This window comes from Lampris incognitus, chromosome 11 (assembly GCF_029633865.1).
Source record: "Lampris incognitus isolate fLamInc1 chromosome 11, fLamInc1.hap2, whole genome shotgun sequence".
Classification (NCBI taxonomy): domain Eukaryota; kingdom Metazoa; phylum Chordata; class Actinopteri; order Lampriformes; family Lampridae; genus Lampris; species Lampris incognitus.
The window spans coordinates 19,865,462-19,891,475 of NC_079221.1; the positions used below are offsets into that span (position 1 = coordinate 19,865,462).

The 26,014-nt window shown below is 40.8% G+C and overlaps 1 protein-coding gene across 1 annotated transcript in view; it reads right to left on the minus strand.

Moving 5' to 3' along the window:
* Window positions 1-26,014, minus strand: part of slc4a3 (solute carrier family 4 member 3) — a 49,313-nt gene that overhangs the window by 3,555 nt on the left and 19,744 nt on the right. The window contains exons 6-18 of the mRNA XM_056288864.1: window positions 22,768-22,913; window positions 21,232-21,412; window positions 20,458-20,593; window positions 7,183-7,366; window positions 6,282-6,387; window positions 5,066-5,250; window positions 4,251-4,473; window positions 3,663-3,878; window positions 3,341-3,489; window positions 2,751-2,945; window positions 2,149-2,376; window positions 1,560-1,649; window positions 1,174-1,340 (exon numbers count right to left, since the gene is read on the minus strand). Of these exons, the coding sequence (XP_056144839.1) occupies window positions 1,174-1,340; window positions 1,560-1,649; window positions 2,149-2,376; window positions 2,751-2,945; window positions 3,341-3,489; window positions 3,663-3,878; window positions 4,251-4,473; window positions 5,066-5,250; window positions 6,282-6,387; window positions 7,183-7,366; window positions 20,458-20,593; window positions 21,232-21,412; window positions 22,768-22,913 (2,206 nt within the window). The remainder of the gene's footprint in view (window positions 1-1,173; window positions 1,341-1,559; window positions 1,650-2,148; window positions 2,377-2,750; window positions 2,946-3,340; window positions 3,490-3,662; window positions 3,879-4,250; window positions 4,474-5,065; window positions 5,251-6,281; window positions 6,388-7,182; window positions 7,367-20,457; window positions 20,594-21,231; window positions 21,413-22,767; window positions 22,914-26,014) is intronic.

The window sequence follows — 26,014 nt, forward strand, 5'->3', positions numbered from 1 at the left end:
CATAAACTGCCCCCAGGATATGGTGAAGGATTGATCTTTTTCGGGTATCCCAAAAATATAGTGCCTCTACCTCAGCTGGAGGCCATTCCACCACGTAAAATCACTCAGGCTAAACCATACCTTCTTACAAAAGGGGAACATGCTGCAAAATATGGTGCAGGAACAGCCAGTCATAAGAAGGAGACAAAGTAAAGCTATGGGGATTGTGTCTTATATGGCAGCTATGGTATATAGAGATGGTAATGAAACCTAAGTAGAAACATGCTGTGTAACTACTCAGCCTCCTCCTGAGCACCGGCCCCCAACAGGGCCATCCAGATGAAAGGTACAAAAATATGTTGTCTTATGCACTCCAAAAGGCCATCATTTGGCACAAAATGGCCATTTGGAGACTACAAATGGGCATCTCAGAGATCCATACCTATCCATAATAAAAACAACATGAGATGCTTATATTTTAGTAGTATATAATCAAATTTTGGAAAGGTAACTGGTAAGACTTATAGCAAGACTTATAGCTCCATTGAGTCATAGGCTGAAGAGACAAAGCCACTCACTTTCCAGTTTAGGCAAAGATAAACAAACTACACAGGGTTACCTTTCTGGAGAGACCATGATTATGCATATCTTCAAAAGTGATTAAGCGCTACAGCCATTTTAGTGTAGGTACATATCATTCACTTTTACAGTAAGGTAACGGTATATTTTTGGTATTTATTTGGTACAGGTGTGGTTATGTTACATGATGAAAAACAATGAATAGCTGTTTCTTTAAGGGGAGAGTGTGTGTGCGGAGCTAGTTGGAAAGAGGAGAGGTTTTCGAGACCTTGGGGTGAGCAGTAGAGACACTTTGTTTTTATTTAGATTCCTTATTCTTCTGTAGTGTGCCTTTAACACAGCCCAGTGATTTCTCACAAAAACTATTTTTACAACCACAGGGGGCATTTTATTAATTTGTTAACAGCATGTTATGTGCCTACTTAATTATATAATACCTTAAATGCTATTATAGTAGTAATTTGTAAAACTTGTATGGATGAATGACTTTATGCACTGATAATTAAATTCCCCAAAGAAACAATCAATTAAAAATGGCTGTATCTGTTTGAACTGCTACACATCGTTTACAAGCACACAGCATTCCCACTGTAGATCATGACTTATCATACTCACGAGGTGATCTGGGTCTCCATGAAAATGAGGATGAAGACAAGAAGAGCGGGAACAATAGACGCCCCCATCATCCAGGTGGGAAAGGGGTGCTTGTCTCCAAAGGGACTGATGAACCACCCTCTCTTGTCAGGGGATGTGACAGAAAAACCCGACGGCACATTGAGTTTCTAAAGTCAGCAAGACAGGGCGTGAACACACACACACACACACACACACACACACACACACACACACACACACGTACCCTGAAGTCTAAAACAGTAACTTTGTTGAGGAACAAGTTGTATTTTTTTTAAAAATAATTTTTACCTAAAAAGTACCCTTACTTTTCTAAAACCTGGTCACCTGATGGCAATCGTAACATTAAGTGACATCTGTTCTCTCACCTGTGTGTAAGTATCAGGAATGGAGTAATCCACCAATACTGAGCATAATATTGAGATTGGGATGCCAAAGTCACCAATAACTCTTCTGGCCTGGAGGAGATTAAGCAACAAAATACAAAATTCTTCAGAAACAAAGTTGAGAAAAGAAGGATTTCAGGGGGAAAGAAAGAGAAATCTGTAGGGAAGCAATCCAGGACCACAAAAACTCATCAATCAGTCAAATTTGACCCCTTGCATGACCAGCTACGGGTCAAACCTTGGCGCTCTTCTTACTTGTCTATCAGAAAAATAATTTAGACGAAGAAAAAAATGAAAGAAAAACCTTGTGAACTCCTAGCACAGTCATCAGCAAAATCAGCCTTAAAGAAATCACGAAAAGCTAATCTCTTCAAGAGTGTGAGACGACCCAGAAATCAAAGTACCTCTGCTATCAAAGCCTTCAGTTATCTGCTCTGAAAAAAACCCCAAAAAAAACAAAACAAACCTAGGGGAGATGACATCATCCGTTCTAACTTAAATGATGCCCAAAAGCATGTCACCCACGGTGAGTGGAGGTTTACTAAGAGTTTCGTTGTAGCGAGGTACATACCTTGCCGCCTAAGAACCGGCTGTTTCTGAACTTCCTAAGGAAGAAAGCCACAAAGAAAGTTCCCATCATGAGGACCAGAGACAGCAGAGCAGTGTTGGGCTGGTTGTGGAGGTGGCCGTCGCCAGCTGGGATTTCATCTGTATGACTTAAGAGATGGTTAAGATGTGGGGCTCCTGGTGTGGATGGGGCAGTGGGGTAGCTTGCCATTAGTGGATGTTCATGGAAGACCTTAAAACCAAAATGATTTTATCTTCAAATGGATCAAAACTGGCTGAGTAGCTAGTTAGAGGTGAGAACAAGGAGATTAATAACAGTACTTGACAGTACTTCCACAAAATTATCAACTGTAATAATAATAATAATAAAAATAACAACAATATAAATTGACTGACACAACTTTAATGGCTATGAAGTCACATTACAGAAAATCAGCTTTAATTTCAGGTTAATTTTATTCATATTCAAAATGCACACAGGCCTTGTTTTCCTCGTCTATATTTTCAGGTTGTTGAAAAGGTATTTCTCTTAAAACATGCTTGGGCATGGATTATCAACAGAAAAAAAAGGCCATTTGCTAACAGCTTGTCCTCTAGCATGGCTACCTTGATGAGCTTGGAGAAGGTCTCATAGATGAAGATGAGGGAGATGAGGAAGGCAAAGATCTCCTGGGTGAAGGGAGAGATGTAACGAACCAGGAAGCTGCCCTCTGCTGCCACGATAACCAAGACGATGAAGATAAGCCAAAAACCAATCCACACCCGGCCAGTCAGATACTCAAAACCCTGGGCCTGGCAGAACTGAGTAACACGGCACCGAGAAAAGTTAACAGCGTATGATTAGAAGGGCTCACATGGGAAACCATGCATTTCTTTTACGACAGACTACAACTGGAATCTTTTTGGGGATTTATCATCTGCTGTTTTTGGATCAAAACACTGCAAATAGTGCCCAAATAGTCTTTTTTGTGTGTTTGGGGTGATAAAAAAAAAAACTTCTTTTCAGATTAATCCTTCTCATTACAAGATAAGGTCTCGGAAAAGTTTACGTGGCTGCTTTGAGTCATACAACATCATGCAAAGGATAACTTTAAATCATAGAAAAACATGACCAGCACAAAAAACTCGAGTCAGTTGGACGTTGAGATGCAGCAGTGATAAATATGACTAAATTTATCGGTGTCCTGTTCAGGCACCTTGTAGTAGGCTTCCTCAAACACCAGCAATGGGCCAGAGAAGCCTATAATCAGAAGAGGTTGTCCAGCAAGCAGAGAAAATATAACGCCGAGAGTGGCTGTGGAAACGATAAGCTCAGATACTCCCATCATGCCTTCTGTTTTCTCCCCTGTAACACACACACATACACACAGGTAAATATCAAAGAAAACATATTATATTTTTTAAAAGAAGGATTAAAGAAATGCAAAAAGTACAAAAAAAAAACACGACATTCCTTATGCTGTTTAAAATTCCCTTTGTACTGTACTAACACTGATGGCACAGGAAATAAACACATACCCAGAAGGCCTCCAAAGGTTATGGTTGGTGACAGTGCTGCAAAATAGATAAAGATGACCGCAGCGACACACTGCATGTCCACAGCGTCCTTAATGTCACTGACATAGCGCGGGTAGCGGCGGCGAATGTCATGAATCAGGCCCCCGAATGGGATCCCCGAGCGCTTCAAAGGGTCCACCTCCTGGTCTCCCTCCTCCTGCTCCTCTGGACTCACTTCTAGTGGTCAGTTGCAGAGTATACACATTAATGTTAATTTATCATACTGAAGGAGAGCTTGGATGAACTGTAAATCCATCCAACAACCTCTTGCTGCACCAATAATTTCATTACTGAGAAGAAAAGAACGTTTAATTACAACAATAACACTAATAATGAATTTTATGATGGCCGTATAATTATTATGGATAAAAATTCTCCAAGAAACAAAAAACAAAGCTACTTCTTACCCTTTACTATGCTATGAAACAGATTTTTGGCATTGATTGTACTAGCACGTCTATCTATCTATCTATCTATCTATCTATCTGATGAATCTTTCAAATTTAAAATTTTACTTGTTTTTTTTTCCCCAAAGACTTGGCAGAGAACCTTTATTGTCCTGCTCTGTTCCAGGTGAGAAGGAGTGATGCTTCTTGAGTTCTCTTTCCTTCCTCTTGCGTAACATCTGCTTCTGGAAGTCGGCCACCGTCTTCAGCAGGTCCTTCCCTTCCACATCGGATGGTGGGATGACAATGCTGCAGTCCAGGAACTCGTTGATCCCATTCAGGAGATCCTGTCTGTCGTCAGCAAAATAGGCCACCTCGTGGAAGTTCTAGTGCAAAACAATAAGTAGATGTAAGCACTGTGCTCCTAACTGAGGGTCCTTAAAACAAAGGGCAATATATTAAACAACTGATTAGGAACAGTATTTGATAGGGGTGAAAGGTTATATGAATGTTCATTGTGTCTGATGAGTATTTTGAGAAAAATAAGAGTTCTTAAATCATGACATTTTAAAATCTCATGATTCACTATTCGGGAGAAATTCATGTAATAAAAAAGGTTGACTGTGTCATCTAAAATTTATTGGAAAACCCGAAATTCTGATCCAAAACAAGAAATGTCTGCCAACACTGCTCGCTGAGCCTAAAATATACCACTGAATAATGTAACGCCAGTCTCTAAAAAAAGATCAGAAAGGTCAGCATGAACGAAGAACCCCACTTGGGACAGCTATTGGGAGTTATCTGAGGTTGCTTGTTTACAGAAGAGTTATTCTGTTAATAGTTGATAACTAGAAGACATTTTGAAATTCAAAGCAGCAAACAACAGGTGAACATTTTTTTTGTTTTTGTTTTCAAAATGGACATACAAGCTATTTGAATGAAATATGCAGCCCTTCATCTTCATTGGCTCTTGTCTACCTTGTCTGACATGAGGGTTGAGAAGGAGCGTCCAATCTCGTGGTAGTCCATGTTGGACTGAGTGGGTCCCAGCAGGACAAAAATGAAGCGAACGGGCACGGGGACCTCCAGCACTGACTCCAGCAGCACTGCCTCATTCAGCCTGACAAAGGCCATGGCCGGCTGCTCCAGAAACTCAACACATCCTAAGAGAAGGAGAATGGCCACCAATTTACTTAGTAAATCAAATTATAGCACGACTGTTCGCTTACAACTGTACACCGCAACAGTCAGGTCCGGCAACAGGATTTATTTAGACTGCACTTTGGCTTTTGTGGGAATCATCATCATATGTTTACTGGTGTATAAAAGAAGAGGAGGGTTTTTATTACTGCATGTACTATGTTATGTAAAGAGTAAAAGGTCAAAAAAGGGATGTCATCCCCTTTAATCCAAAACCAGGACCTTTCATTTCTGCGCGTCCATTCATTTCAGAACTGATCCAGCAAGATCACTATCAGTGGCCGTGATGAACAAACACGTTGGTTCTTTGCTGGCAGTATTTTTGATTTGTATACAAAAGACGCACTTTCATATAATTAAAATTGACTTGACTTGACTTTAGTGGATGCTCAATCAAGATGCAAACAATTACAAGAGAATTCTTGAGTGAAGCCTGTTGTATTGTGTTATGATACAACATAAAAATGCATTAACATTGTAAATATATTTTAGGGCCTAGTGTTGAGAAACACTGGTGCTATGAAATCTATAAAAACAAAGAATTATAATGACGGATTACCACTTTTATTGTTTTGAGTGGGCGTAAAGCTGGCCAAGTTTAACATAAACCGCATTTTGATTCCAGCGTTTAGGATTCCAGCGTTTAAGCCTGACTAAACTAAATAAAATCGCTGTATGTTGGTGATAAAAAACACAACGCGGCTGCTATTTTGTGAAAAATTATGATGGAACATTGGCAGTCAATGGAAATGATATCACACTTGATATCATGCAGCCTTATCTTCATCATTCATGACAGAGTCCCAAACAATGCGAGGCTAATTACTGCTCCCTTAGCTGTGACACTTTTTTGGAAAACAGTTTGTTATTGTACTTATTGTGAAACCATTTTGCTAATTCTATAACTGCTGTTTTTAATAAAAAGAGATAGAGAATAATAATTAATTCCTCCCACTAATCTGTTCACTATTCGCCAATATATCCCTGCACTTACCAACTAATACGATGACGGCTTCAGCATCTTTGGGAATCTTGGCCAAGAGTTTCATGGATCTGGCTGCAGCTGGATGGCTCTCAGGAGGCAGCGGGTGGAGGGATTTCTTGGAGAAGAACAGTGCAAGATTAGCAACAATATGGTTCTGGCAGGCATAATTTGACACTATAGCACGGGACCATAAATGTGGAATTAAGTTTAAAGTGGAAATAACAATCTATTTAAGAACTCCACTATATTATTCTTATGCCCCTGCACAGTTTAGTCTTCGATTGTGATGATGGATTACTCTCTCCCAAAGTTAGAATTGGATTTTTAAAGGGGCTGTTTTAAATTTGCCAACAACTCAAGCCATGGGGAACATTAACTTTTCACAGTTAATGCATCAAGAAGTTTTAACTAGGAGCACCTGAAAGTTGACTAAGAATATAATCCAGCACATGTGGCACAGGGAGTCTTGCTCTCTTTCTGACTTTAAGCACTACCTACACTATAGCGTGACCTCATAGGGAAGTGTTTTAAAGCACAATGCAAAAGCTTCAAATCAAGCGTTTACTCTAATCATGTTGAGGTCTACTCTTACTCCTGATTCTAAGAACTTAATGCAAACCACAAACTAGAGAGCTGAAGTGCAACATCGCTTTTATCTCCACCCATTTAGCAAGCTGAGTTTCATTATCCCGGTGGACTCTTGTCAAAAATATTAAATCAGTTTTCTTTGGTCTCATGAAATTGTTTTTACCTCGCCTTACTGTCGAAAAATACATCCTCAGGCTACCAAGACACAGACATCATATGTCAGGCCTCTATCATTAAACTTTCAAAACAGAGATGGAGTGTACAGGAAGTGCACTGACTGAGTAAAGAGAGCTAGGTAAGTAAAATGGAAAAGAAAACTCACAAACAAGCTAACGAACACGTCTTGTTTTGGGTCATACTCCGGTCCTTTGTTATCGTGGTGCTCCTCGTGTTCTTCAGCCACCGCCGGCAGACTGGTGTCCTGGACATGGTTGTGGTTGTAGCTGCCATGGAGACTGGCGGAGGAGTGATGGCGGTGGAAACGATGTTTGAGGTCACTCGGATGGCTGAGAGAGAGCAAGGGTTAAAAATGGGAGATGTCTTAGAATCACGAAATCTGACTCAGATTAGCAAGTAAAAAAGAAAAAAAGATTATACAGTAATAATGGAAAAAAGTCTTGACATGCTAAATCCATAATTTAAAAAATTCAAAATTCGACTCGCCCCATTCCTTAGACTTTCTCACTGAAAGTTGTGGACTTCTGTTATTTGGAAGCCATTTGTTCTCTCCATGCAGAACCCATGCTGAAGTTTAGAGCCATGAAAACATAAACCACCCTATTGGTGGGCTGCAAACATTAAAAGGTGGTTCAGAGACATGTTGAAAATCAGCAGGCAGTGCCAGAACATTGTGGGTTCAATGTTTGATCATAAAAATATCAATATATGACATATAATGATTTGAAAGTTAGAAGGCTGTGGGACATTTTGGTATAAAAGAAAAGCGGTTTTCCACAGCATGAATATTTTTGTTGTATTCATTCAAGATGTTTAACTTTTTAATGTGCAGTGATGAACATGGTCCATAGATAATGAATTATAATACTTCTCAAGTATTATAAATCATTCCACTTCTCTAGCAAAAGTACTCAAAAGGCAATTTCAAGGAAATCTACACAGACTCAGAAAATTTTATATCATTGCATAAAATACAGGACACCAGTTACACAATAAGGAGACCAAGCTATTTGCATTGACAATGGTTGTTTTTGTCCCTCTTAAAGGAAAGCAGAGATATTCTGTGTGTCAGTAATAAAGGCCTTCAGCACCTCCTCATCACACCAATGCTAAGTCCAATCGTGACATCACCTCACCAATTAGGTCCGCATGGTCCAATAAGATGGCGTCCATGCTGGAAACGACAGTGACCCAAAACAAAGGAACGAGGTGTGACACCGAAGTGAATTGTGCTCAAAAAGCATCCAGAGGATCTTTAAAGAGGAGTAAGCGATGAGCAAGATTTCTAACAGTGCCTCAAAGTATTTCTTTCCACATCATAAATTTCATATGTTGGAATGGCTTATTACAGACTCTTTTTCCCATGGACTCAGTCGGTTACATATTGGGAAATGATGTGGAAAGACTGTGAAAGACGGGATGTGCACATGAGGGCCTGTTTCTGACTGTGTTGGCTGGTTGTCATATTTCTTGTGTATTTGCATGTGAGTGAGAAGGAGCTAGATATATAGATAGACAGATAGACAGATAGACAGATAGACAGATAGATAGATAGATAGATAGATAGATAGATAGATAGATAGATAGATAGATAGATAGATAGATAGATAGATAGATAAGTTGACTGATTGATTGACTGATTGACTGATTGACTGACTGATGGATTGATTGGATTGTGCTGCTACAAAATTTTAGTTTACGTTTTAGTCAGTGCACTATGACAGCATCAAAGCCCACAAAACAAACTTGCAAAACGTGAAGTGTTAGTAATTCTCTTTTTAGTGATTTATTACTGCAGTGCAAACCATTAAGGTACCACCACACAATTACAATATGGCAATATTATTGATATTGGACAAACCAATAGAATACCATTCTGGCTTCACAGAGTTGGGGTCGCAGACAGAAGACTGGAAAAGTACTTTAGGAGTGCTGTGTACAAAGACAGGGAGATAAGTGAGATTGTTGAAAAATGTGTATGTCTATGGATGCATGTGTGTATGTCTACAGATATGTGGGTATGTATTTGCATGTGTCATGCCCACTTTGTAATCATGTCACCCAAAACATGATAGAAAAAACATTAGCCTTACGTACAATACAAACACTACAACAATTTAAGACTAATGATATATCTTCCAAATGTGGACAATATCCAAATTGATCATCACCATTAAATGGTGTATTCAAAGGGGACTACCATATGGACACTGACTAATCATAAATCCCAACAGACAATATTTCACTGTAATGACACTGTTTAATTGACAAGTCTGGCTGAGCCCTTGTCCTTTAAAATTAATTTGACAGCTGACTTAACAGTTTTCCTGACAATTAACTCACTCTCTCATAACTCACTCTCTCATTATGTAACTTGTAAAAAAAATCTATCACGTGCTTTGTCCATGGCCAGATGTGTTAGGTCAGTTTAGCTGGCATGGTCATGCCATAATCAATCAATATGGGTTGTTGAGATGAGAGAGCTGAGCAAAATGAAAACATGTCTCATAATTACATCCACATGCTCATCTTTATTTGATCACACATTTACCAATATACAGAATGTGACGTGTGGTAACCATCCCTTGCATTTTTAGGGCAACTACATTAGTAAAAACCTGGCAAGAGATAGTAGTGGAAACAGATGGGTAAGAGTAGTTTTATTGTTGATGTTATCAAGTAGGAACATCTTTTCACAGGCTGTTTTTCGAATTAGACCCCACATGTCTAAAAAGACTCAACAGTGTGTTTAATGTCCCAGAACCAATTCCCTCAACAGCAACTTCCCGCAATGTTCAAACCTACCATCACCGACTGTGCACAACAATAACATTATCCCAACGTTACGTTACACCTACATTAAATTACTTACACCTTGCCCCAAACATCGCACTCAATACTTTTCAGCCATATGATCAGTGTTCCGCTTACTGTAATATTATTACTTTCCCCAGTAATGGGTAGTGTAAAGAATTACAATTTCCAAAACAGTAATTATATTGCAGTTATTAATCCAAGTAAGCTGTGCTACTGCGTTGCAAGAACGTGATTTGTTTTTTGTCCTAGGTAGGCTATCTTATAATGATGCGTACACATGGCAGGTCATGCTGGCTACTAGCCAAAATGCTAGATGAAGGATAGAGGATGAGGGAGAGGGAGGGAGACATACTTTCAACAGCTGGAAGTATTGTCATTATTTTGAGTTTCTCTTTGTCAAAGATGCAAAGAATATTGTCGTAAGTTGTAAACTCTGGATAACACAGGGGAGAACAATACTGATCACGAAGGATCCCCACAAGGGTACAACACCTTCAAACTACTGACCTGCCTCTCCACAACATGGAAGATCCTGTCAGGCATCATAGCAGCTAAGCTGAATAGGCACAATGCAATACATGAGCGAAACTCAGAAAGGAATTGGGAAGAACACCAGAGGTTCAAAGCACCAGCTACTGGTGATAGAGCAGTCACCCAAGTCCTCTAAGACCAGACAGACAAACCTGAGCACATCCTGGATTGACAACAAGAAACCCTACGATTCAATGCCCCACATCTGGTTACTGGAGTGCTTGGCACTATACAAAGCCAACAGGGCACTAATAGTCATCATCAAGAACTTAATGCTGCAGTGAAAAACAACACTAGAGGACAACTCAAAGACAAGCACACAGGTAACCATCAAATGTGGCATATACCAAGGTGATGGACTATCATCGCTGCTGTTCTGCGTAGACCTGAATCCCCTCAGTCAGATCATCACAAAGAGTGGCTATGGATACAGGTTCAGAAGTGGAGTTACCATCAGCCACCTTCTATACATGGATGACATCAAGCTGTATGCCAGGAATGAGAGTGACATTGACTCATTGATCCACCTCACCAGGATCTACAGTGATGACATTGGGATGTCATTCAGACCGGGCAAGTGTGGTCGAATAGTGGCATAAAGAGGAAAGGTGGTGCACATTGAAGGGGTTGAATTACCAGATGGCAGAACAACAGACATACAGGACAGTTACAAGTACCTGGGTATTCCACAGGCAAATGGAAACCATGAGGAGGCAGCAAGGAGGTCAAGCTACAGCCAAATACCTCCAGTGAGTGAGGCAGGTTCTGAGAAGCCAGCACAATGGGAAGAATAAGATACAAGCCAACAACACATATGCCCTATCAGTCATCAGATACCCAGTTGGAATAATAAACTGGCCAAAGGAGGAGATAAAGGCCACAGATATCAGGACAAGGAAACTCCTCACAATGCATGGAGGGGTCCACCCGAAGTCCAGCTGCCAGAGACTGTGCGATAAGCGAAAAGATGGGGGCCGAGGGTTACTGAGTGTCAGGGCCACTATCCAGGATGAAACAAGGAATATCCATGAGTACATCAGAAAGAGGGCCCCCCGGGACAAAGTGCTGAGTGAGTACCTCAGGCAGCAGAAGACAGAGTGCAGAGGAAGAAGAGGAGATATCATGGAAGGTCAAGTCCCTCCATGACTACCATTGACAGATAGAAGATGTAGCTGATAGAGAAATCCTACCAGTGGCTAGAAAAGGCTGGACTGAAGGACAGCACAGAGGCTCTGATCATAGCAGCATAAGAACAGGAACTCAGGACCAGATCGATTGAAGCAGGGGTCTACCACACCAGACAAGACCCAAGATGCAGGCTGTGCAAAGATGCCCCAGAGACAGTCCAGCACTTAGTAGCAGGGTGTAAAATGCTAGCTGGGAAAGTACACACTGAAAGGCATAACCAAGTGGCTGGGATAATGTACAGGAATATCTGTACTGAATAGACTGGAAGTCCCCAAGTCCAAATGGGTGATACTGCCAAAGGTGATTGAGAATGGTGGAGCTAAGATCATGTGGGACTTCAAGTTCCAGACTGAAAAGCAGGTGCTGGCTAACCAACCCGACATTGTGGGGGTCGACAAGGCACAGAAGACAGCAGTAGTGATTGATATAGCAATTCCGAGTGACGGCAACATCAGGAAGAAAGAGCATGAGAAGCTAGAGAAATACCAAGGGCTGAGGGAAGAACTAGATCGGATGTGGAAGGTGAAATCCACAGTAGTCCCAGTGGTAATAGGAGCATTAGGGGCTGTGACCCCCAAACCGGGAGAGTGGTTCCAGCAGATTCCAGGAACAACTTCTGAGGTCTCTGTCCAGAAGAGACCCCCAAACCCTCTGCCTGCAGCAGCACAGCACCAGCCCCAACGTTGCAGGTGTTGATATTCCGCTCCTCATTAGCTGAGCACTTATAACACCATTGACGGTTTCAGAAAAAAACGCTATATATATATATATATATATATATATATATATATATATATATATATATATATATATATACACCGTTTGTAATACACACACACACACACACACACACACACACACACACACACACACACACACACACACACACACATATATATATGTATATGCTAGGAATTTTGGGGTAATATTCAATGCTAACCCCAGTTTCGATAATCAAATCAAACACGTTGTTCGGTCATGCTTTCTCCAGCTCAAGGTAATCTCTAAAATTAAGTAATTTTTATCAATTGCCAATCTGCAAACAGTCGTAAATGCTTTTATCTATTCTTGGCTTGATTATTGCAATGCACTTTACTCGGGTATCAGCAAGGGCTCCCTCCACTGTCTGCATTTGGTACAAAATGCTGCTGCTTGGCTCATTATCGGGACAAAAAAGCATGACCAGATCACTCCTGTGCTTGCCTCCCTACACTGGCTCCCTGTTATATTTCGGATTGATTTTAAATCTTTATTGCTCACTTTTAAGGCCTTAAACGGCCTTGCTCCTACTTAATTTCCAATTTGACCTGGTACATGCCCTCTTGACCATTACGATCCGCAGATGGAGCCCTGCTGGTTATTCCCAGGTCTCGGTTTGTAAAAAATGGTGTTCGGGCTTTTGCTGTTAGAGCCCCCACACTATGGAACTCTTCATGTCAAAGTAAGACGAACCAAGGACATGATGCTGTGTTGCTGTAAAGCCCTTTGAGGCAAATTTGTAATTTGTGATATCTACTCCTGTATTTTCACAATGTGTGTCTGGTGTGTGTCTGTGTGGGAGTCTATAAACGGCCAAACTAAAGCACTTGGGGCCTTGATTCTTTTTGGAAGTTATTGGGGATGATCAGGGGCACCTATAAAAAAATAGCAGAACATTAAAAATATGCATAATGTGCGGAATAAAATATGTGGAATCCCTTCATAATTCTGAGCAGTTCAACAAGATGGCGGGCTCTGGCTACGTCACGCCTCGGCTCTTTCCGCCGTTCGCACAAACCTCGCGTTCTTAACGGCTTGCTGGATGGCGGTCGGAGACAGCGAGCAGCGTTGGAAATACAAAGCGTCCGTGAAATAAGCCACAACGTCACAGTCACATTTGCATGGGTCGAGCACGGGCGTATATGGCGGCCGTCACGTGAAGTGAACTCAATAAAGTTTTCTGTTTTTGAATGTAAATCAGCGCGTGCGGGCGGTTCGGGTTTTGGCGGGTCTGACGAACAATACAGTTGTCCGCTGTTGCGCGCGTGGAAGTGTCCGAGTGTCTTATCTGATGAATCAGATTTAAAGGCCCAAACATACTCGGGCGGAGCTGACTCCACGAGGAATGTCCGCAGTCATTTGGGCTTCCATAGTCTAGCGCACTTCCGCGTTGTAGTTTCCTGTAAAGCCGTCCGTGAAACACTACATTACCCACAATGCTTGCGTGTTGTTTACACTTCTGTCATGGCGTCCGACACTGACGACGAGGAAGACATGCTCTTGCCTGCTGGCTCTACAAGACAATAAACTGAAGAGATGGTGGTATGTATCCTCTCTGTGACGTGTCGTACAGGTGTGGGTACTTTCGCACCTTCTGCTCATATATTTTCGGAATGTGTGTGTGTGTGGTGTTAAGTGTGTGTGTGTTAGTGTAGATAGCGGGACCGAAAACTAAAGCATTCATGATCCTAATTTCTTTTGGAGGTGGTAGGTATTGTTCCAGAGAGGACCAGAAAAATAGCAGAAAATTCAAATATAATTATAATAATCATGCATAATTATGCAAAATATGCATTTTTCTAAAAATGGCTAAAAACCACTTCTCGGCATTTCAGATGATTCTGAGCCTTTGGGGGGAGGGTTAGGGGCAGGGGGAAGGCGGTTAGCTGGCAGGATGAAGAGGAGGGAGATTTAGACGGGTGGATAGCTAATAAACATCATGATCACCGCAACTTGGTTGCGGGTCACTTACTAGTTGGGCTATACAAATAAAATTGACTTGACTTAAAACCTTTCTTTTTATGAAAGCGTTTACAAATATTTTACATTTGTTTTTATTTATACTGTTTTTATTTTTACTCTTATTTTTGTAACTGTTTTGATTAACACATTGCTTTCTTACCTTTTGTGCTAATTTTATGGTTTTATTTGTTAGTGCTTTTTGTTTTATTTTCTTTCATTTTTTGTGTAATTTTTAACAATGTTATCCTGTTCCATGAAGCCCTTTGTAACCTTGTTTAGAAAAGTGCTATATAAAGTTTATTATTATGTGAATTTTGTTTCGGACTTTGGGGTATATACAATTTACATATATAAAAATACATATATAAAAGATATAATCCAGTGAGTCAAGTAAATACTTTATGAGACAGTACAAGCCTGTTTCATGCCATAAGCAATCATCAGCTGTCAATAAAGCTACACGGGAAAGGACATACCATTTACTGCCTCGTCATGCACATCACATGAACAATGTCCAATGGAGAAGGGAGAGGTGCAACGTTCAAAAATTCATTCAAAAACACATGACCGCTAACGGTCCAATGGAGGGGGGGTTGTCTATTGGCATCTATTGGCATGGTTTATTTATAATTACAAAATTGGTGCATGCGCCCTCGAAAGAAAATGCCAGACGAAAGGAGTTTTCTACCAAGCTATGGTAATGAGAAATGTACTGTCTCATAAAGAATTTACTTGACTCACTGGATTATTTTGCTCCTTATTTGTTGAGCATTTTCCCTACCGTTGTGTGTTTCTTTTAACAAAGTTATATACAAGACATATAATATATAAAAATAATCTCTTATTTTCTTTCCTTTTCTCTCTTCTTTCATTTTCAGTGTATAAATCTAAAGGGATCTGTACGAAATAATGAATTTAAAAAGGGTAGGTGTAATAAGCTAAGGCTTCAGCCTACATCTTTTCGGTCAGTGCAAACTTGCTTTGGTTTGTCAGTGCTTCGAATGTAATGACTCCACCTGCTGCCCAATGACTGCTGGAATAGGCTCCAGCATCCCCGCGACCCTGACAGCAGGATAAGTGGTTCAGATAATGGATGGCTGGATATGTATTTGAATTGTGTAAGTTGAAAATGACCCAACTAAACTAAACACTAAGCCTATATCCTTTGATTATAAAACCAAGCAGAATAACCTTAGATAGTGTGACATATAGATAATGTATTTAAAAATGTAATAGATAGAGAACGGGTGAGTGGATTGCTTATAAATGATATAAGTGACCACCTACCAGTCTTTGCTATTCTTCAGAAGGATCTTAAATTCAAAGCTGATATTAATGCCCACAAACTGGTATGACACAGGAAGCCATCAATGCATTTAAGGAAGACTTAATGAAACAAGACTGGAAAGACGTTTATGTTTAAGATCTAGACAAAGCCTATAATGCATTCCTGGCAACATTAATAGAACTTTGAAATAAATTGCCCGTTAAAAAAACCCCAGAGGGAAGCATAAATATGTGGCTAAACCATGGATTACTGAGGGGTTGCAGAATGTATGCGAGAAGAAAAATACACTCTACAGGGAATACCTAAAATGTAGAACAAAGGAAAATGAAAACAAATAGAGATATAAAAATAAATTGATAAGCATTATGTGATGTAACAAGAAGGCGTATCATAGCAAATTGTTGGAGGAAAATAGAATATTCAGGGAACATGGAAAATGCTCAACAGCATAATCAGAAAGATCTCAGGATGATCTTTAGAGATCTTATAGATCTCAAGATGGTGCTGCAGACAGCAGCCTTGGCTCTGCGCTCTCTAGTACTTTTTTTCTGTTTTTTTTTTAAAATTTGTTTAGTTTCCAGCTCTCACTCTGATCACATTCAGCAGGGAAGAACTTTTAAACCTTTGACTATCCACTGGTCAAACTTTACCATTTTTCATTGAACCAGAAAGTTTTAGTGCTTTTAGTTGGAGGAGCAGCAGCTCTGCATGGGCTGACAACAGGACAAGCGAGCCAGAGCACTCGTTAAACTGCGACAGCGGGGATTTCAAACTTTTCTCCTGTCAATCCACCTGTTGAATCTTCACTCTCTGGCCAACAAGATGGACAAACTGCTGCTCCTCAACAGACCATACATGGACTTTTCCAGATCTGCCATCCTGTGCCTCACTGAAATTTGGATTGCTGAGCATATTCTGGACAGCTCAATCCATCTGCTGCACTTTCCAACTCCTTCAAGCAGACCGTGAAACGGAGCTAATGGAGAAAAAACAGGGAGACAGAATCTTTTTCTATATAAACAAAGGTTGGTGTACGGACATCACAGTGTTGAAGAAATCATGCAGCTCTCACTTAAAGACCATTTTCACTGACTGTAAACCGTTTTATTTACTGCGGGAGTTTTCATTATTTATTCTAGCTGGTGTCTATATTCCACCCCAGGCCTGTGATAAGTGAGGCATTACAACACCTGGCTGACCAGATAATAAATATGGAGTACAAACACCCAGACTCCCTCCTCATTATCCTTGGGGATTTTAACAGGGCAAACCTCAGCCACAAACTGCCAAAATACAGACAACATGTTAAGTGTCCCGCCAGGGACAAAAACACACTGGAACATTGCTACACAATATTAAAGGACACCTATCGCTCTGTCCCCCACGCAGCCTTGGGACTCATCAATTTCTGGCTCATATTTTCCCAACCTACAGGCAGAAACTAAAATCTGCAAAGCCTGTGGTTAAAACTATGAGGATATGGACCAACGAGTCAAAACTGGAGCCTCAGGCCTGCTTTGACTACACTGATTGGCGTGTTTTTGAGGCTATATCTACAGAACTGGACAAACTTACCCACACTGTGACATCTTACATCAGCTTTCGTGAGGACAAGTGTGTGCCCACCAAAACTTTCTGCATCTTCAATAAAACCTGGTTCAAAGCAAAACTAAGGCAGCTTCATTAGGCCAAGGAGGAGGCATACAGGAGTGGAGGTAGGATCCTGTACAAGGTCAGACACACACTGACAAACAAGATCAGAGTGGCCAAAAACGGCTACACCGAAAAACAGGTTTTCAGCTAACAATCCTGTGTCTGTGTGGAGAGGCCTGCAGGACATCACCAACTACAAGAAATAATCCCCCCACACTGCAGAGAACCATCAACTGGCTGAAAACCTGAACATGTTTTACAGCAGGCTTGATAAGCCCATTCTCACACCCACCCTTCACTCTCTTTGGCCACATCACACAACCAACGCCACCCCCTGCTGGCCCCTCACCCCTCCCACTGACCCCCCACCTGGACTCAGGATCTGTGAAGAAGATGTGTGTCAGCACTTCCAGAGACAGAAGATCAGGGAGGCACCAAGCCTGGATGGCGTATCGCCCTCCTGCCTGAAAGTCTGTGCTGACCGGCTGGCCTCCGTCTTCACACTGATCTTCAACAGATCACTAGAGCTGTTTGAAGTCCCCTCCTGCTTCAAAAGCTCGACTATCATCCCGGTCCCCAAAAAACCCTGTATCTCAGGATTAAATGACTACAGGCCCTTTACTGTGACATCTGTGGACATGATGGCCCTACTGTTGGCCCTACTGAAGGACATCACAGGCCCCCTAATGGACCCCCTGCAGTTTGCCCACTGGGCAAACAGGTCAGTGGATGATGCAGTCATCATAGGACTGAACTACATCTTACAACACATCGACTCCCCAGAGACACACCCAAGGGTTTTGTTTGTGGACTTTAGCTCAGCATTCAACACCATCATCACAGACATTCTCCACTCCAAACTCCCCGAGCTCACTGTGCCAGCCCCCACCTGTCAGTGGATCAAAATCATCCTGACAGACAGGAGACAGCAGGTGAGGCTGGGGAAAATTACATCCAGCACCCGGACAATCAGCACTGGCACCCCCCAGGGATGTGTGCTATCTCCTCTGCTCGTCTCCCTATACACAAATGACTGCATCTCAGGAGACCCATCTGTTAATCTCTTGAAGTTTGCAGACGACACAACCATCATTGGCCTCATCTGGGATGCTGACGAGTCTGCATACAGATGGGAGGTTGAACAGCTGGCTCTCTAGTGCAGTCATATCAACCTGGAGCTGAACACACTCAAAACAATGGAGATGAGGAGCCCCCCAACACCCCCCCCACACACACACACACACACCATACTCAACAGCACTGTGTCTGCTGTGGACACCTTCAGGTTTCTGGGATCCACAGTCTCCCAGGACCTAAGGTAGGCATCTAACACAGACACAATCATCAAAAAGGCCCAGCAGAGGATATACTTTCTCTGTCAGCTCAGGAAGTTCAACATGCTTCAGGAACCGCTCATTCAGTTCTACACTAAAATAATCCAGTTTGTTCTCTGCACATCCATCACTGTCTGGTTTGGATAGGCCACCAAACAGGACAGGAACATACTACAATGGACAGTCAGGACTGCAGAGAAAATCATTGATGCCAACCTGCCCTCCATTCAGGACTTATACATCTCCAGAGTCAGGAAACAGGCAGGCAACATCACTGCAGATCCATCATACCCTGGTCACAACCTGTTCCAACGCCTACCCTCTGGTAGGTGCTACAGAGCACTGTACACCAAAGCAACCAGACACAAGAAGTTTCTTTCCGAAGGATGTCACTCTGATGAACACTTAACATTGTCATAATAAATCTAAGTATGCTGTATATACTGTATATTGTATGTATACATGCATACTCTGTCATGTCCACCTACATCATGTATATAAGTAACCGTTTACTTATGAAGAAGCTAGAAAGATGTGGTATTAAAAGGGCAACATATTTCTGGGTGAGAAGCTACCTTGAGAACAGATATCAGAATGTTCAAGTCAATAATTTTGATTCAGAACGTAGGAAGGTCATCTGTGAGGTTCCACAAGGCTCAGTGCTGGGTCCAAAACTCTTTATACCCAACATAAATTATATTTGTAAGTGTCAGAATTGTTAAATTTTGTTATATTTGCTGATGACACAAATTTATTTTGCTCAGATAAAAATTTGAAGCAACTTTTGGATACAGTTGAAGGGGAATTGGAAGCCCTAATGAAGTGGTGTGATATGAATAAATTGTCACTAAATCCAAGTAAAACAAAATTTATTGTGTTTCGAAATCATAAAATCAATTCTGAAGAAACTGTTGTGATTAATGATGTAGAAATTGAAAGAGTGTATGAAAACAAATTCCTGGGAGTGGTAATAGACCATAAACTCTGTTTGAAACCTCACATAAATGATATCAAATCAAAACTGTCTATTGCAATACTGCACCAAACTAAGGACATCATGAATCACAACTCGCTATCTGCTCACTCATAGTTCCATTAATTGAATAATGTGTATGTATGGGGATATGTTTACAAAACGAGCAAAACTTCTATCTTTATCAAGGATGTGGATGTGCATACCCTTGATAGCGAGGAACGCTGGTTTGAATGGCGAGTCAAAGAGGCCATCTATGTTAAGAGGGAACGACCATCCCTGAACCGGGGGGGGGGGGCTAAGAGTACATCTGTTGCCATCTTACAATGCTTCGATTGCAAACATTCCCAAATCCTCTGTGAACAGACACATGGCCATTGAAACTCTACTTAATGGTCACACCCATATTTGCAGATGAAATGGTCGTTGGTTTCGGTTGTTATGCAACTGTATTGTTTATAAGGGGTGGGGATACCTGCAGTCAGTTTAGACTAGACTGAAGACGTCATTTATGCCCCTTTTCCACTACATGTTACTGGCTCAACTCGACTCGATTCGACTCGCAAAGTGTTGTTTTCCATTACCGTAACAGGACCTCCTCAGTGTAGCTGGTCTGCATTGATTTTGGTACCCACTCCAGTTTTTTTGGAACCTTGACAAAGGTGGTACCAGAAAAGCGGTAACAGTTACTAAAATGCCAGTACTTTCCAGTAATGGAAAACGAAAAAGTTGAGCCGAGTTGAGCCAGTACCATGTAGTGGAAAAGGGGCATTAGTTGAGTGATGAAACCTATTTGTCAATAAACGTGTCCAGCTGAACTGAATCAACCTTCTTTGGCACACAAGATTATTGGAAGAGAACTTTGGTCAATACACATTCCTTTTCATCACTGGAGGGAAGTCTGTGTTATCTAACCTATGTTTGAGCAGCAGAGCACGGAGTACACTGGGTCGGTCCTCAGCTCTGATCTGGTCAGAGATGATCATAGTTTCCACCACTAGATGGGCGATGCCAGGCAGTGAATTTTGCTCCAGGTCCAGCAGGATGGCACCTAAAGAAAGAGGGGGAAAAAACATTGGTGGGACTGGATACTCCAAATAGTGGAGATGCATTTGCACGTTGTGTCTAGGTGCTTGGTTAAATTATTGAAAAAAAAAAGTTTAAATTTATATACTATTTGCTGCTTTTTTTCTTCTCTCTCTTTTTTTGTAATAACAAAATCAATGTTTTCTATCTAAAAAGGAACTTTAAGTTGGATGTTCCACAAAACTTTTGATCAAAATAGTTTGATCGCTTTGTTTCTCTGTGTCTTTCTGTAGCTTATTTGGATGCTTTAGCTAACCGAAAGTATCTGTTTTGGTCCTCTTTTTTTTCTAGTTTATTATTGTGTATACATAAAAGTAAATTTATGTTGAATGCCTGATGTAGCCTGTTGGTTACAGGGACTGCCCTGTAACTGAGGTTCTTAAGTTCATCCCATCAAAAATGCCTGTTGGTTAGAGGGACTGCCCTGTAACTGAGGTTCTTAAGTTCATCCCATCAAAAATGTGCCCTGTCATAGTGTCATTGAGCAAGACACTAAACCCAAATCAACCCTCTCCTTCTGAGTCATTCTGTATAACAGTTATTTGTAATGGTGCAATGCTGGCATGCAAAGTGTGATTCCACAAGTGCGTAGGAGACCTTTACCGTGTGTGATGGTGCGACGAAGCTCAAGCAAGCTGCGGAAGGACAGCGAGGCCACATGTGGTTTTCCCCAGCGATCTGTCTCCTCCTCCACATCCTCCTCAAATTTGATCCAACGGGCACGCTCCTTCCAACGCATCTCATGGTCCTTCTCTACAATCAGTTCATTCAGCTCCACAAACACCTAAATGTGAAGTAGTGACCTTAGTTGTAAAAGGCGATATGTGATTTTTATGTTGTTGTTTTAATAGTGAATGTTAAGGCGTAGCTGATGAGTATGTTGGAAAGTTAGGTTTTCTGAAGGCATTCTGGTTCTGAGTAGCTTTGTGGGTACAAAACTAAAATTGTCAGGGTGGGAGGTTAGAGAGCAGAAGCCAGCCAGACCGAAAGTGTATGCACACATGGAATTGCAAGGTGATTTAAATAAAAATGTATCGAATAACAAATGTTGACTCAATATGAGCAACATATATAACTATCTATACACATTAAAATCTGTAGCGATTCCTCTGCGTTTCCCTTCTCACCCGTTAACTTAAACAGGAAAAGCAGGCCATATTCTTGGTAGAATCTCTCCAAACGTTTGGCATCAGTAAACACAACCTCCAATAAATGAGTTCTGGGGGCAATTCTTGGACAGCTATTTTTCCTGAAAACATGATATACTGATAGAAATAAATACATCATCAATGGAGATCGCTAATTCAATGAAAGTCTAGAATGCTGTTTAAAGGGGCCAACTAATCCGATAATTTTGTGGTTTGGATCCAACTGGAAGTATAAATGAGTGGTTTGGATAGCAATTTCTTCAGATTTTAACATGAAGCTGACTCGGAGCAATAAATTGACATCAGCGCTTTTGTGGTTCTTGGGGACTCTATTGAACCTGCGTAGCAATCTTCCAGTTATCTTTCTTTCAGTGACTCACTTTCAAGTCAACCAGTAAAAGAGTTCTTGAGCTAAAGTCTACTCCAAGACTTTAAGAGAAACTTTGTCCAAATAGTGATCACTACGTTGAGTGACTTGATGCCTGTTGCTCACCATCTATGACACAAAGACTGAGGATAAGACAACCGACAAGAACAATCCAGCATAATGAATGTGACCACAAAAAAATAAACAGAAAATTGCAAATAATCAAAAAGTGATTGGGAAATTGTGTTGGAAAACCAGTCCTGGAACTTAACTGAAAAAAAAATCAAAGTGAACTGAAAAGAATCACCATGAACTACTAACATGAATGGAGTTATTATGGAAAACATAACACAATATGGTGGTATGTTATTGTGATGATCAGATAAAATTAATAGATTTGTGTGACTGTAAACATTTCCAAAAGTATAGCCAGCTGTTTGGACTGAGACAATGGTGCACGTGTAAACCACATCTAGTGGCTTGCTTTCAGGTCATAGTTTATGGCTGATTTTCCTACAGGAACAGAACTTGTCATCAATTTTGAGAGTGATCAGGTGAGACAATTTGAACCACAGGGTTCAAATTGTCTGACCTGATGGCTACTGAAGCTTGCACATGACCGACCTCATGAGTTTTCTTATCTGCTGCCCTCTTCTTCTTCTTCAGGCTGGACAGCGGTGTGGAGCTGTTGCTCGTCCGTGACAACTGGCATCGGGATGACTTCTTCACCAGGTGGCGCCTCACCCCGGGGTTGTCCTCAAATCTGTGACCTGAACCACGCAACCACTGGTATTAGCAATACAAGAGCCAAAACTGCTCAGGCCTTGCAGGCCCTCATTTTTAGATTTCATATTGTACAAAACTGCGAGTCATTACGGAACCAGTGACATAAGTTATCTTCAGGAGATCATGAGCTTATTTTTTATAAAACATTGAGATAGGATATGTAGTCTACATTTGGAAAACCATGAATCAAACTTGTCTTTTTAAGTTTCCCTCTGACAGAAAAAGAACATCCGATAATAGCAGGCAAAAGGCTCTAAACGAGAATCAATGTCTGCCATGGGAAACAGACAAAGGTCATTATTTGAGGGAGGCGGTTTTGCCCCCAGACATTTGTAAGTTCAAAAGCAGTTATTTAATTTGCAACCTCCTCTGCCTGCAAACCATATTTTATTCAATTTCACATAATGAAGAGGTCTTGCCAATATAGGAAGGACCTGGCCATGATTTGCTGTGTGAAACAGCAACTGGGGTGCATGGGTTCTGGCTTTATAAGGACAAAGAGACTGGGAAACCCAAGGGAGAAGGCTAACCACCCATGTGGAAAAGTTTTATAAGGATGCTAGAGGGTTTCTTGTAATACATTATTTGGAAATAACAATTATAATTTGGAAAATTATAAGTTATGCATTGCTGGTTTTACGGGGTCAGTTCAGGTAAGGTATGTTATTGTGTCATAAGCTGAAATCAAATTGACATCATAAGACAGGCAAAAACATATATAGCATGAAAAATCTATTAAACATTTAACAGAGTTTGTTAAAACACTGCAATAGCCATATATTCCATAGTGTGCTATGTGCATTATATCATCTATCAATATCATATCTATCAATATCATACACATCCCAGTGTCTTTTTGCACGTTTGTACATGCACGCATGTTTACTTTTATTTGCATGATTGTGCTGGACAATGTCATAGTATCATTGTGGAGCTTCATTTAGGGCAAGGGAGTTTCAGTAAAACCAGCATGAACAGCAATAAATGTTCTGACATCCTGCTGCGTCATGCCATCCTCAGGGGAACAGAGGAAGGCCGAAGGCCTGGTGAATTAGGAGGCTGTTTTTCAGTTTGTGGAGACTCCCTGAGGGAAAGCTCTAAAGGCTGTCTTCGTACGTATACACAACTCCAGTTGATTTGGGCAAGCTGGTCCTTCTTACCACAGGGCTGACAGGGCAAATAAAGTCTAGGAGAAAAGAGGACTTAATTTTGTTCTTGGTACATTGCTCTTGTACTTGGCCTTGTGGACGACCCTGCATTTCGCTAATCTTTAATGCTCGGGGGAAGTAATTCTCATCATTCCTCATGCTCACGGTACATAGATCCTTTGCTTACAAGGGGAAGTGAACCCAAAAGAGAAATCTGGCTCCCTTTTTTTTTTTTAAAGATTATCTCTGACATGTTAGGCAAGAGAACCGTCACCGTAAGCGTCTCTCCCAGAGGTGTAGGGAGCTGAAGGGAGCCAAGATTCCTCTGATGGTGTCCCCAGGAGCCAAATCTTAGAACTGCTGCATTTACATTGAATGGGACACTTGCTGGGTGGATGTGGTGACTACACCCTACATAAGAATCACAAAGGCACATGTGGATTACAAAGGATGTAATTATATTGAGCACAAACAACTTGGTAAAGGTTCAGATCTCAAGATTATCTATCTATCTATCTATCTATCTATCTATCTATCTATCTATCTATCTATCTATCTATATGTCTATCAATTCCATCCATCCATCCATCTATCTCTCTCTCACATGCAAATTACAGAAAATAGAGCAGACAGCCAACACTGTCAGTAACAGGCCCTAATGTACACATCCCATCTTTAATATCCATCCAGCTATTGATGTATGAATCATGACATGCCATAATGTTGAATATATGCTAAATTCAACAGAAATATACATATCTAATAGGAATATATTGAATTACTTGAGTACAGTTCTTTATCCCAGTAAAAACACAACTGCACTTTCACAGCTCTCTGACTTCTCTCTGGGCCACTTTTAGTCCCAAATGGAAAAGAAAGCGTTTGGCTACACTCTGTGATGGGGATTTGTAATGGCAACATAAGCTGCCACAGCCAATGCTCTTGATTATCCTCTTGGGTCAATGATAAGACACATATGCTTTTGATTTTATCTATTCTAAAAAGACCAAACAAACCGATGGCTCCAGAGCGGGCTAACATCTCATTTGATGATGCTGATCCACGTGCAATACAATAAAGTAATAAATGCCATGAATGGTTCCGAATAATCCCATCCAATTCATGTCGTTTGGTGATCTTCTTGCATGCCACATAGTATTCTGTATCTATTTTTCAGATTTTTTTTTTGTCTTTGTGCCTGTTCTTTTGGCCTAGAATGAAGGCAAGACACATACAAGTCCAATTTGAAACACATTTTTGGGACAATCATTTAAAATTCATATTTCCCATGGGCCAAACCAAATGCTCTCTGGAAGTCCTACTTAACCTTTTGGACTTGGGGTGACACTTCTGTTAATGTTCTACTAATGTGATGAACTGTAGTCAATTGTTTCAGGAGGGCAATATATGGGGTCCTCAGTCTACTGCCATATTTTATTCTGTTTAACAAACAAAGCAGTCTTGCTAATAAGAAGGACCTGGCTATGATTTGCTGTATGAAAGAGACAGTGGGGTGCATGGGCTCTGGAGTTAAAGAGATAAAGACATTGTAAATGCCAAAGGAAAAGGCTAACCTCCCATGTGGAGAACTTTTAAGAGAACGCTTGTGGGATTCCTGTAATCAATTATCTGGAAATGACAAGCTACAGAGTAGGTTTTAGCTGATAAATTCTTGTAATGTATGGGAGTGTATTAGCCATTAATGAAAATGACATAATAAGAGTTAAAACGCATTCATGCAATACTTGCTATGTAAAACAGATTTACAAAACACAAGCATAGCATAAAAAACATAAAACTTCATATAAATCATATTACTGTGTTCTACAATAGAGAAAACAGCCCTTATTAAAAAAATTGGTTGACTGATATGTGTACACCACTGCAGTTGTAATGTATTGCACAGTAAAATTTCCAGCGCATTATAGTTTAACACA